The 14,482-nt window shown below is 36.2% G+C and overlaps 1 protein-coding gene across 2 annotated transcripts; it reads right to left on the bottom strand.

Moving 5' to 3' along the window:
- Positions 1–310: 310 nt before the first annotated feature.
- LOC122293991 lies at positions 311–1,720 on the bottom strand. 2 transcript variants are annotated; one of them, XR_006237430.1, is made up of 2 exons: positions 1,118–1,720; positions 311–536 (listed from the first exon to the last, which is right to left on the bottom strand). XR_006237430.1 is itself a non-coding variant. In XM_043102461.1 (2 exons), the coding sequence occupies exons 1-2, from the start codon at positions 1,454–1,456 to the stop codon at positions 349–351; spliced, it is 543 nt and encodes a 180-aa protein (XP_042958395.1). In that variant the 5' UTR covers positions 1,457–1,705; the 3' UTR covers positions 311–348. The 2 variants fall into 2 exon arrangements, 1 of the variants encoding a protein (XP_042958395.1); XM_043102461.1 differs by having other exon boundaries at positions 311–552; positions 1,118–1,705.
- Positions 1,721–14,482: the final 12,762 nt, after the last annotated feature.

The following is a 14,482-nucleotide window of genomic DNA, read 5'->3' as shown; positions in this document are numbered from 1 at the left end:
TTGTAGGACATAATGTATATTTACAGCCCTACCAGCAAGTACCACAAGGCCAGCAGCTTGACAACACCTGGACCGAATTCCTCCGAATATAGAACATGTACTCCAAGTTAAGATAGCGATCAAAACAACCACTCACGAAACCATTGATGCGCATGCATGGAAAAAGAATTAAGAATAATTCTTTTCATAAGTTACTATTCATCATTCACACCTTTTACTGTATGAAAAAGATCTATATATCTTATGTAAAATACTTTTACATCTTATGAATAGTTATAAGTATAGGATATCTGATGTGAATAGTAACTAATTTGTAAAAGTGTTCGGAATTAATTAGCATTTATTTAATTACACGGAAAAGAAAATAAAATTTTTAAGAAACTCTCGCTGGTTTCCATCCGCCCAACTATGTACGTACGTATAGCTAGCTCCAATATCCCACGTACAGTACACCCTCTTCTTTCTCTGACGGTCACTCATGTCCAATAAACCAAAATGTGCATCAACATGCGCACGTGTCATCACGACTGTTGTTCCTGGTGCAGGTACTGGCTGATAAATAATTATATATAGAATTAATGTATTTGAAGTTTCAGGTCATTCTCTTGACACGTTTATTAAAAAAAAATATCATGTGATGTAATTTATTAAAAATAAATATTAATAGCTCAAGATATTAATATCTAAGAAAATGATTTGGGTTCCAAAAGTGTCTGGAATTGATTTTTTTTTTTAGTGATTAAGTAAAAAAAATTTTAGTGATGTTATGATTTAATTTATATGGTCAGATTTCTCTTTTCTTTTTTTTTAAAAAGAGAAAACCCTACCTTATGAAAATGGAAAAAAAAATTATTTATTATCCTTTTTATTATAAAATAATAAAAAAATAATAAGAATTAAAATAATGAGTATGATTACTTATTTCTGTTTGATTTCACATTTTCATCTATACATATAAAATATTATATATATATATATATATATATATATATATATATATATATATGACAAACGATAAAAATTAACATAATAATAGAAAATACAGCATGCATGCCATACAAATAAATAAATATCAGCGAAAGAAGCCTAGATATATAGAGCTAGAATGATTTCATACACTGGTACATCTCCTTTTAGGAGCAGCAGGCCGCTGGGACGCAACCCTAGGAAATTGGAAGCTGCTTGTTCGGAAGAAGGATTCCAACTCGTCACGACTTGTGGTTTCAAAGAAGTGAAATTCATTCCATTTCCTCTTTTGCACAAAAGCTCGTGGCTGTTTTCTTGGTGTTGGTGGGCAGCTCTGTATGGTCGGAATTTGATGATCTTGAGAATTTGGTGTTCGACAGCTTTCTTGATCATCTAATTCATCACGATCTTCCTGTTGCGAAGCTTCAAGTTGTTTAAGCTCTAATACTTTTGGAATGCTTTGCTCGGAGATTTGGTTAATCTTGGACATGATGAGATGATGATGAAGATGGAAGCTAAGTCAGATCGTATGAGCAAGTTAAAGGAGGTTGAAGAAGGTCGAAGTTAGAGATCATCAAAGGCACTCATGATGGTTTAAAGAAACAAGCTTTAAGAAACAGATCATGAAGAGAGAGAGAGAGGGAGAGAGAGGGATGACAATTTGCATATATGCTGATCTTTTAAGATTTCTTAAAATATACTGTCGTCGGCACCTTCTTGATCTCTGGCTTGTATTTATCTTTCTTATCCAATATTCTTTTCCAAGACTGGCTCCTACTTCAGTTTCTATCTTAATTTCCTGCATTTGGAAGATACAACCACGACAAATTACGCATAGTACACATCCTAACAGGTTGCCACTTGTTACAAGCTTTGGGTAAAAGCCATCCTAACATGATGACGTGCACAGTATATTTTTCATATTAAAAGAGTAATATCAAATGCAAAGTTTTAAATGGGTAGGTCTATGCATGTTTTTTTTTTTTTTTTAATTTCATTGAAAAAAGTAACTTTTTTTATTAATAATATTATATGAAGTACTTAAATATTATGTAATTATTTTAAAAATAATAATATTTATTATTAAAAATTTAATTTTTTATATAAATATTCTATTTATTTATTTTTTTAAAATAATTATGAACGCTTGTACATTCATTTATACCTTTCTTATTATGACGGTATCTAATCTTTATAAAATATTTTGTGATCTTTATATATTTAGAATTATACAGATCATTAATTTTTACTTATATATATATATATATAATCGAAGTGGATGAATGCACAAAAAAAAAAAAAAAAAACAGAAAAAACAGTAGCTGGCGACAGGTTCTTTTAAATTAGGCGATATATGTGATATGTATCTACAGATGATTCCAGGGATATATTTACATGCAATGGTCCCCTTAATCCCTGTTCAGGAGTCATGACCCATCGGAGCGGTAGTCTCTGTTTCTTACTTGTCTGTGTGAATTGAAACGGACTTGGCCGCCGCGCATTGGATACCGTTTTGAACAGTATTGCAAAAATAAAACAAAAATGATAGCAAACTGGCCGACGTCGTACGAAGTCAGGATTCCCTGAATCCAGCCTAGAAAGTCCATATCCCATATTGGCATATTGCAATTTGCAACAGTAGTCTTTACTTCGTGGAGAAAAAGCTAAGATCCTTCCCGAGGATCATAGGATGGATCCGAGGATGGTTCTCCATAATTTATTTATTTATTTAATAATTAAAAAATTATTTTTTAATAATATTATAAATTATTTTTTAATAAATATGAAAAGAATGAAATAGATTAAATGATCTTGTCGGTAGCCATTCTCTTGCTAAACCCATGTTTCTTACTTCGTGTCCTATATAAAATACTCATGATGTCTTCTAATTTTCTTGCCTCCTAATTAAGAAACTAAACACATTTTACCAGGAGGGATTATACGCAATATATATATATATATATATATATATATATATATATATATGTTAGGAGGTTGTGGTACGGGGTATACAATTACAACTGAAGTAGAAATGAGAAAGAATAAAAGAAATAATAAGGAACTTCAATTGTAGAAGAATTTCACTTATAGCAAAAGGATTACAAGAATTTCTCTCTTGAATAAGGAGAGCACAATTGACAATATCCTCTCTTATAAAAGGAGAAAACTCACTCTTTCTTATAAAAGGAGAGACAATATATAGGAGAAACCTCACTATTTTTCTCTCTAAAATTCTCTCTTTTTCTCTAAATTTTTCTTTCAAAATGGGATAGGTTTCTAAAAGCAAAAACATGTATTTATAGGAGGTGGAAGATGGCAGAAGTAAGTGGAAGATGGCAAAAGTAAATGTGAACGCAAGCTTGATGTAGGTTGTCAACTAGCCACCATTTTTTACCCATAAAGGTGGCTTTGGCGGTGGAAGATAGCGGAAGCAAGTGGAAGATGGCGGAAGCAAATGTGAATGCAAGCTCAACTAGCCACCATTTTTTACCCATAAAAGTGGCTTTACCGCTACATATCTCTCACTTAAAGTCACTTTTGTAATCCTTCTATCTTTTCTACACTTTCCATCTCCATGCCGCTTACATATCTGCTAGGCCTAAGGAGGATCGACACCAGATAAACTTGTCATTATTAATTGGCTTTGTTAATATATCTGCTAGGTTATCTTTTGTATGGATTTTTTGTATATCCACACTTCCTTCTTCCACCTTCTCACGAACGAAGTGATACTGAACTCGTATGTGCTTTGTCCTTGAATGAAATGCTGGATTCTTTGCCAAATGCAAAGCGCTCTGACTATCACAAAATAAATTAACCTTCTCTTGTACGTGTCCGAGCTCTTCCAGTAGCATTTGCAACCATATTGCCTCTTTGCTAGCTTGTGTAGCTGCGACATATTCTGCCTCTGTTGTAGAAGTAGCCACGATAGACTGCAATTTTGAAACCTAGCTTACAGCTCCTCCAACAAGAGTAAACACATAACCTGAGGTGGACTTGCGCTTGTCAAGATCATCTGCATAATCTGAATCAACATAGCCTCTGACAGTAAAGTCTGATCCTTCATAACATAATGCGACATTTGAGGTACCCTTGACATATCTTAGGATCCTCTTTACAGCACTCCAATGCTCTTTACCAGGATTCGTCATGTATCGACTAACCACTCCTACTGATTGTACAATGTCTGGTCTTGTACAAACCATAGCGAACATTAAGCTACCCACTGCTGATGCATACGGTACTCGAGACATTTCCATTCTCTCTGCTTCATTGCTAGGACTCATACTTGAGGATAACTTGAAATTAATAGGAAGAGGGGTAGAAATTGGCTTACAATCTTGCATGTTGAAGCGTCTCAAGATTTTCTTCAAATAATTTTTCTGAGAAAGCCATATCTTCCTATTATTTCTGTCTCGGTAAATTTGCATCCCTAGAATCTTGTTTGCTGGTCCCAAGTCCTTCATTTCAAACTCCCTAACCAACTGTGCCTTTAAGTCTGTAATAAGATCTTTGTTGGGGCCTGCTACCAATATGTCGTCAACATACAACAACAGAATAATGAAATTACCATCACCAAATCTCTTGTAGTAAATACAAGGATCTGAACTGTGTCTGTTGTATCCAAGGCTCATGATAAAGGAATCAAATCTCTTATACCAACATCTCGGCGCCTGTTTGAGACCGTATAGAGATTTGTTCAACCTGCAAACCAAGTTCTCTTTTTCTTTTTCTTCAAAACCTTCTGGTTGGAGCATGTAAATTTCTTCTTCAATTTCTCCATGAAGAAATGCAGTTTTCACGTCCAGTTGTTCTAAGTACAAGTCAAATGTAGCACACATCGCAAGGACTGCTCGAACCGTTGAGAGTCGAACAACAGGAGAGAATATTTCGTTGAAGTCTATGCCTTCTTTCTGAGCGAATCATTTCACCACCAATCTAGCACGATACCGCTCCACTTGATCATTGCCATTTCGTTTGATCTTGTAAACCCATTTGTTTCCGATGGCCTTTCTTCCTTGTGGTAGTGGTACAAGATCCCATGTTTTGTTTTTATGGAGAGCTTCAATTTCTTCTTGCATTGCAACCATCCACAGAGAAGCTTCTTGGATATTTGTAGCCTCATGAAAATTTGACGGTTCTCCATCTTCTGTTAGTAGACAGTATGCGACATTTCCCTCCATGATGTACTCTGAGTGCCAAGTTGGTTTTCTTCTCTCCCGAGTTGACCGTCGAACTTGTGGAATTGCACACTCAGCTTGTTCTTGTACTTCGTGCTCTGATATTGCTTCAGAAGAATCTGGAACTTCTAATTCTTGTCTTTCTTCAACTTGAACTGTAGTAGTCTCTGGTTTCTCTTTTGAAGCGCTATCATTTTCTTTTTCTTGTACCTTATCTTCTACAAATACAACATCCCTGCTGATTAGCACCTTGCGGGCAGTGGGATCCCACAGGCGATACCCCTTGACTCCATCAGCATACCCTAAGAAAATACATTTTCTAGATTTTGGATCTAGCTTTGATGTTTCTTGGGCATTGTACATAACATAAACTGGACTTCCAAATGTATGTAAGTAAGAATAATCAGCTGGCTTATCAGTCCACATCTCCATCGGCGTTTTCAGATCAATTGCGGTTGATGGTGACCGATTGATCACATAACAGGCAGTCTTGACTGCTTCTACCCAAAATGACTTGGCCATTCCTGCAGTTCTCAACATCGCTCTTGTTCGTTCTAACAAGGTTTTGTTCATCCGCTCTGCTACTCCATTTTGTTGTGGAGTGTATGCCACCGTGAGCTGCCTTTTGATACCTTCTTGTTGACAAAAACTATCAAATTCAATACCAGTATATTCTCCTCCATTGTCTGTCCTTAAACACTTGATCTTCTTTTCAGATTCAAGGTCAACCCGCGCTTTGAATATTTTGAAAACTGGAAATACATTTGCTTTATTTTTTATTGGATACACCCAACATCTCCTGGAGTAATCGTCAATAAATGACACAAAGTATTTTGCTCCTCCTAGGGACAAACTGGTGCTTGCCAAACATCAGAATGGATTATTTCTAAGATAGCTTTACTTCTAGCAGAGGAACTACTGAATTTCAATCTGTGCTGCTTATTAGTAACACAATGCTCACAAAATTGTAATGAAACCTTTTTGAGCCCTGAAAGAAGCTTTTGTTCAGCAAGAATCTTCAAATCTCGTTCCGACATGTGGTCAAACTTACGGTGCCACATCATTGTTAATTCTTCTACCGAACTTGCCAACGCAGTGAATGCTTCTCCTTCTTGTTGTGTTTCTCCTTTAAGCATGTACAAATTTGCAGCTATCTTTTCCGCTTTCATCATTACAAGCGCACCTTTAACTATTTTCATGATCCCATCTTGAATATGGGTTTTACACCCACTATTATCTAATTGTCCTAAAGACAATAGATTTTTCTTCAGACCTTTCACATGTCGTACCTTCTGAATGGTGCGAACTGTACTGTCACACATCTTCAATTTGATGGTACCAATACCAGCAATCTCCAAGGCATGATCGTCTCCCATGAACACAGATCCTCCTGAGATAGGTTCATATTGATGGAACCATTCTCTCCGGGGAGTCATATGCCATGTTGCTCCTGAGTCAATAAGCCAGACATCAGCAAATCTTCTTCTTCCTTCAGTAACTATTGTTGCCTCACTGTATAAAATTTCACCATCATCTGAGGTGCTTGCTACACAACCCTGAGCTTTTGACAACTCAGGGCCTTTTCCTTTGGCTTCTTCGTTCTTCTTGAGATGCCAACACTCCCTTTTATAGTGCCCTTTCTTGCCATAGTGATGACACTTGACATTTTTCTTACTTCTGGATTTTGATCTACTCTGATTTTGATTCCCACTGGGGCTACGTTCCGTTGATCTCCCTCTCGTCATTACCAAACCTTTGGCTTGCTGTGAGCCTCCTGGTCTATCTTCTTTACTTTTGCGCCGACTTTCTTCTTCAAGAACCGCAGCTGCAATATCATCAAAGACTAGAACTTCAATGTTGTTGGTTAAGTTGATGATGAGTTGATCATACGAATCAGGTAGACTTTGAAGTAGAATTTCAGCACGTTCACCCATCTCTATGTTATGCCCCATTGCTGTGAGCTGTGAAAATAAAGTGTTAAGGGTGTTGATGTGATCTGTCACCATAGTTGACTCCATCATCCGAAGAGTGTAGAGTTTTCTTCTCAAGAAAATTTTGTTGTGTAGTGATTTGGCCTCGTACAATTTTGTCAGAGTATCCCATATCTCTTTTGCTGTCTTTTTCTTCGCCACACTTGACAATACTCTATCAGCTAGTGCTAGGTGCAGATTAGCAATAGCATTGCCATCCATCTCGTTCCACTTGCCGTTGTCAGTGATCTCATTGGGCCTATCTCCAATTGCCGTCAAGCAATTATCTTTCCTTAAAATTACTTTTATTCTTATTTTCCATAATGAGAAATTACTTCCATTGAACTTCTCTATTTCGTACTTCGTCGCCATTATTGAAGGTGCCTCCTTTTCACTAACTGGATCTAACTGTAGCACGAAAACCGGCTATAAACCTGATGCTCTGATACCACTGTTAGGAGGTTGTGGTACGGGGCATACAATTACAACTAAAGTAGAAATGAGAAAGAATAAAAGAAATAATAAGGAACTCCAATTGTAGAAGAATTTTACTTATAACAAAAGGATTACAAGAATTTCTCTCTTGAATAAGGAGAGCACAATTGACAATACCCTCTCTTATAAAAGGAGAAAACTCACTCTTTCTTATAAAAGGAGAGATAATATATAGGAGAAACTTTACTATTTTTCTCTCTAAAATTCTCTCTCTTTCTCTAAATTTTTCTTTCAAAATGGGATAGGTTTCTAAAAACAAAAATATGTATTTATAGGAGTTAAAGGAGGTGGAAGATGGCGGAAGCAAGTGGAAGATGGCGGAAGCAAATGTGAACGCAAGCTTGATGTAGGTTGTCAACTAGCGACCATTTTTTACCCATAAAAGTCCATAAAAATGGCTTTACCGCTACAATATATATATATATATATATATATATATATATATATATATATATATATATATATGGGCTTTCAGCTTCAAACTAAACACATTCGTATAAACACATTCCGTGAAGGAAAATATATCAATTATGTGACCTATACGAATTGAGAAATTCTTGATCAACCGTAAAAAAATTCATACAAATTTATTTAAGGCCTTTCTATAAATTTCATGTGCTAGCTAACACGATTGCTTGAAGGTTCGAGGGAGGCCAGGGAGCTAGTGATAATTTCTTTGGAGGGTCGAGGAAATTAATTAATTTAAATTGATTATTTTTCCTATGAATTAATTTAACTAATATTCTAATATATATATATATATATATATATATATATATATATATTCTCTGTTTATGCTCTCTGACTAGGGACAAAAGTTTAGATTGAAAAATTGGTGCACCGAACTAGATAGGACCGGTTGGCCGGCTGGTTCCTAATCGGTCCGGTCCGAGACCAGTTCTTGTAGTGTGCAAACTGGTTGGAGCCAATCTGGTTTTAGTTTTGTACTTTTTGGAACTAGACCGGTTGTGAAAATTATATAAAAATTAATTTTTAATATTATATAAAAATTATATATATAATTTTTATATATAATATATAATTATATATCATATAAAAAATAATTTTATATTATAATTTACAACATAAAATTTTAATCTTAATTTAGAGGAAGATTTCAAACAAAAACTAGCAAGAAAAACCAAAAAACCAGCAGAAGTTCCCAATGCGTTTTAGCGAATTAGCTGCTAAGGGAAATATTCAGTTCGTCTCTTAGGGTGACATTTATACACCCAGGTACTGTAGAAGGGCAAAAAATGTTTGGAAAACAGTTAAGCCAAGTCTCAATTCTTTTTCTCGTTAGATAATTCTGCTCCTTGACTAGCACAATCATACCATCATTTGTATTCACTATTAGCAACATTCTGGGGCTTACACCTTTTGAAAATAGTGGTAAACTCATGCTAATATTGTTTAATTGTTTTGTTGTTACATATGGATTTTTTAAATAAAATAGAAACACCCAGCGATGTTCAACCTTCAATGGATTTTATAGCAGATTTTTTCTTCTAATAGCAGATTTTTATTACAACAGGTTTTTTATATAACATATTTTATTTATACAGCAGATTTTTTATAGCAATTTTTTACAATAGAATTTTTTATGAAATTGACACTTGATTAAAACTAGATCGGAACCACTAAAACCTAAAGAATCGATTTAGGAGGGTTATTAGTCCGAAATCAATTTTTGAAAATGTAAAACTGGTATATACTAATCTAGTTCTAAAATTTATACAAGATTAGACCAAAGCGCATCCATTACACCCTATCACTGACTCTCTCATTGAAGTTTCTAGATGCTTATATAAATTAGTGGTCCAACTAATATTTATCTTTGGAATTAACCTAAAGGGCAAATATTTCAATATTATTCTAATTAATACTTTAAATGATTTTGGGATAGATGATAATTTAAAATGGCATATACATACACACACACAAGAGTCAAGGCCGACTCTTCCATTAGGCCACTTAGGCAATTGCCTAAAAAACTGAGTGGAAGAAGGCCCCAAAGAAAAAAAGACCCAAGTAGAATTTTTTTAAAAAAAAAAATACCCAGTTAAAAGAATTAATTAACTTAATAAAGAACATGATAAAAAACATCAAATAGATATTATGTTATTATTAGTTTTAAAATCATCCCACATAATAATTATTTCAAGTAATCATTCTAAGAATACACTTCCCTTTTATCATTTAGTTTAATACATAGTGTGAAAATTATAAATAGTAAAATCTAGTTTTCAAATGTTCATTAAATTTTTTTGTATGATCCTTTGAAGAGGCAATGATTCACTTTTTTCTAAATGTGTAGGTTATTTATAGGGCTTTATAAACAATAATGATTAGAATTACTTCTAGGCCGGCTCATTTAGATACTAGAATTAATATCTCATAATATCTATGAATAATAGTAAAATAATTTAAATTAAGATATTTTATTGGGTTTTAAGAAATAGGCTGATAGAAAAAGTTGAATTAATTCAAATATTTGAGAATACCTGAGAACAATTATTTTTCTAAACGGGTCCTAATTAAGAGTCTAAAACACATATTATAAAATTAGATTTGATAAAGTCTTCTTTAAATCGAAAATTTTTTAATAAAGATTAAGTCGGTTATTAGTGAAAAAAGTAATATAAAATATTAGTCAGTAATTTTATTTTGCAAAATGATTGAAATTGTTTTTAAATAAAAATGGAATGTAAAAATTAAAATAAATTTATTTAAAAAAGCGCCTTAAACAAAACTAGAGAGAGAGAGGGGAAGGGAAGGGGGGGGCGGGCGGGCGGGCAACAACACAATACTACGAGTACTGAGTAGGTATGTTATCTTAATTAATAGGAATTCGGGTTGTCGCAACATGCAAACCTGGATACAACATCACAACAAGGTTACCGCCATCTTCGGAAACTGTCACCATAACCACCATCCTCACCACGAGCTCTGTTTTCGCTCCCATGCATGCATATATAACAATGAAGACAAAAATGCATCGTAATATTTAATGCTCATAATCAAAGAAGATCCATCTTGCCCACTTTTGAAATTACAAACTGATCGCCGTATATATATATATGTAGCATGCATGCATCTAATTAATGCCCATGCACCTTTAAATATTAATTTGAAGACATTGATATATATATATATATATGACTTCTGTCGTGCACCCCATGCATGCTTGCTAGCTAGGAGAGCTGACAAGAAGATGCTCTTGCCAATTAATGGCATTTATATGGTACGTAAATAGGACATTCCCAATTTAAAGTTTTTTGTTTTTTCGATAAGACGTTGACGTAGGACCTCGCAATATAGCAAATAAAATAAAATTTGTAGGCTTCTGGCATCTTACCAGATTTCTCTCGTATCTGGATCTAACATGCAAATTTCATTAATGATCAAAGTACTGTATCTTTCCATACATTTTAGATCCTTAAATAGATCAAATAATTGGCTCAACACCAACTGAAAATAATAAAAATATACTAGGATTTCCAACGAGACTCAAATAACAACTGTAAATATATTAGGACTCCAAAAGATAACTACTGCTAGACTCCTAAAGAAAAACAACACCTTTCTTGATACCTACTAACGTGGGAATTTACTCCCTTATTGACAACTACGACTCCTTCGTGTGCTATGAACTCCTCCTTTTATTGGAACTCCATCAATTCTCCCCTTCTCCAAAAGAATTTGACTACATTAATAGATGTTAGGTCTAGTAAAACTTGTATAAGTCCAGATCCAAAAGTTGGACTTCTTCTATCTTTAACCAACAACAGTTTGACATTGGCCTACCTTTCCACTAAACAAGAAACTTTCGGTATCCTCCTCGTCAGGTAGACACTATCTAGTCATCAAGGATAGCTTCGATTGTGTCTCGAGGTTGGCGACTACTAGGCAGTGTGGTAGTTTGGTTTTCTTCAGTTGGGGAAACATTATCTCCTTGATAAGCGGTCAAGTCTTCTACGTAGAAAATTGGGCTAAACTGCACATCAGGAGGCAATTCTAGGAGATAGGCATTTGGACCCAATCTGCGTAGCACTTTGAAAGGCCCAGCTTTTCGCGAGTAGAGTTTGGTCAATACACCTCAGGGAAACCTTTCGAGTTTGATATGTGTGAGCACAAGTCTCCGGTTGGAACTCTACATGCTGACGGTGTGCATCTGCATAGTGCTTGTAGGTTGCATTGCTACAAGTTATGCGGTTTCATACCTCTTTGTGGACTTCTTGTAAATGCTTACAAAAACAATCAGCTCCTTCGCTAACTCAAGGTGGTAAGGGCAATGGAGTAAGGTTGATTGGTGCTCGTGGTTTAATCCCTATGACTACTTCGAATGGGGAGCACCTTGTGCTACAATTAACTGAGTTGTTGTAGGCAAATTTAGCATGAGCGAGGAGGAGATCCTAGTTGATACCATGCTCGGCAACAAGGCAGTGCATTAAATTGCCCAAACTCCTATTGACCAATTCTGTTTGCCTATCTATTTGAGAATGGAATGCGCTTGAATATTGGAGCTTTGTGCCCGTCTTCGCCCATAGGGTCTTCCAAAAATAGCTAACAAATATGACATTGTGGTCGAACATGATTTTTTTAGGAATGCCATGCAAACATACTACTTCAGTAAAAAATATTGTAGCGATTCTGGACGCATCATAAGTTTGGTTGCATGGAAGGAAGCGAGCCATTTTGGAGAATCAGTCTACTACCACAAAAATAGAATTGTATTCCCATATAGTCCAAGGCAGGCCAAGCACAAAATCCATGATAGCATCTTCACATGGCTGAATTGGTATTGGTAAAAGGGTGTACAACCCCGTATTATGCTTTTGTCCTTTGGAGAGCTAGCACATTAGATAGCTCCAAGCACAAAATCTATGCTAACATCTTCCCATGGCTGAATTGGTATGGGTAAAGGGGTGTACAACCCTGTATTTTGCTTTTGTCCTTTAGAGAGCTAGCACAGTCAACATCGCTGGACTATCCATTGGACGTCTTGTTTAAGGCTTGGCCACCTAAATTTATCTTCTACCAGTTGAATAGTTTTATCACATCCAAAGTGACCAGCAATACCGCTCGAGTGTAGTTCCCCAGTGACGAATGCTCGCATGCTTGTGTCAGGCAAACAAAGTCTATTACAGAAGAAGAGAAATCTATACATGAGGGTAAAGTCAGCATACTATGGGGAAGATTATAATTGCAATGTCGTGTACACGGGGCTAAGCTTGGTGTCGGCAGTGTATTCTGCTTTAATGGATTCAAACCCAATTGTTGACATTGCCAGAGTGATAAGTAGTACAGCTTCGAGGCTGAGAGCATTAGCCAATTGGTTTTCAGAATCTGCTTTATGTTTGAGCACAAAGGAGAACTGATGGAGAAAGTCTACCTAGTGCGCATGCTTAGCGTTCAAGTGTTTCTGCGATTGTAGGTGGCAAAGGGCATTGTGTTTTATGTAGAGGATAAACTCTTGATGGATGAGATAGTGCCACCAGTGTCGTAGAGACTGAACAAGGGTATAAAATTTGAGGTCGTACGTAGAGTAACTGCGCCGAGTTTCGTTTATCTTCTTACTGAAGTACGCATTGGGGTAGCCTTGTTGGCTAAGCACTCCTCCTATTCTTGTGTGAGACGCATCGCAAGCTACCTCAAATGACTGTTCAAAGTTGGGAAGTCTAAGAACTAGAGCTTCTGTAAAGAGTTGTTTGATTTCCTGAAATGCCCGTTCGACTGCTGGAGTCCACACAAAGGACCTAACCTTGGTGCATTCTTTAATCGGGGTCATGATGCTACTAAACCCCTGATGAAACACCAATAGAATGATGCTAGGCCGTGGAAGCTACGTGCATGCACATTATTTGGGGTGGGCCAGTCTCAAACGGCTTGCACTTTATCAGGGTCGATAGACACACCCTGATTAGAAATCATGAATCCGAGAAAGATTACTGAGTTTTTCCCAAAAATGCACTTCTTCAAGTGTATGGCAAAACTCTCAAAATGAAGGACTTGTAACACTTGATGTAAATGGTATAGGTGGGAAGGGTAGTCCCGGCTGAACACTAGAATGTCGTCAAAATATACAACAACAAACTTATTAATGAAAGGCCGTAGAACCTGGTTCATGACCTGCATAAACGTATTGGGGGCATTCGTAAGCTTGAACGACATCACAAGCCATTCGAAAAGGCCCTCATTCGTCTTAAAGGCGGTTTTCCACTCGTCTCCAGGACGTAGTTGTATTTGATGGTAGCGGTTCCGAAGATCTATTTTTGAAAATATTTGCATGCCATGTAACACGTCCAGCATGTCATCTAATCAAGGAATGAGAAATTGATATTTTACTGTGATTTATTAATGGCACAGTTGTCAATGCACATTTGCCAGTTGTCGTTCTTCTTGGGCATGAGGAGAGCCGGGACTGAGGCTCTCTTGAATAAATCCCATGTCAAGCAGGTTTTGTACTTGTCGCTGGAGCTCCTTGTGCTCAGCGGAGCTCAAACAATACACAGGTAAGTTGGACAATGTTATGCTGAGTATTAAGTCTACAGTGTGTTGAATGTCCTCATGGGAGGAAGGGTTTGAGGCAACTCTTCTGGGGTGATATCAGCAAATTCCTCCAAGAGTTCTTGTATTTTCGGCAGCGGCTCATTCGTTGTGGAAGGTGAAATGAGGCTTTTGGCAATTAGTGCAAAAATAATCCCACGGTCATGACTAGCCTGAGAGAACCCTCTTAATGTTAATATTCAGTCCTCACCAGCTGGGTGGTCGAAATCATGGACCTTCATGGGTTGTAGAACCTCTTTTCTATTTCCAAACAAAAAGGAGTACATGTTCTTTTAGCCATCATACCTAACTCGCTTGCCA

Source organism: Carya illinoinensis, chromosome 14, assembly GCF_018687715.1.
Source record: "Carya illinoinensis cultivar Pawnee chromosome 14, C.illinoinensisPawnee_v1, whole genome shotgun sequence".
In the NCBI taxonomy this organism is placed as follows: Eukaryota; Viridiplantae; Streptophyta; class Magnoliopsida; order Fagales; family Juglandaceae; genus Carya; species Carya illinoinensis.
The sequence above is the reverse complement of the archived record's forward strand: the minus strand, read 5'-3'. Positions and strand labels throughout refer to the sequence as shown.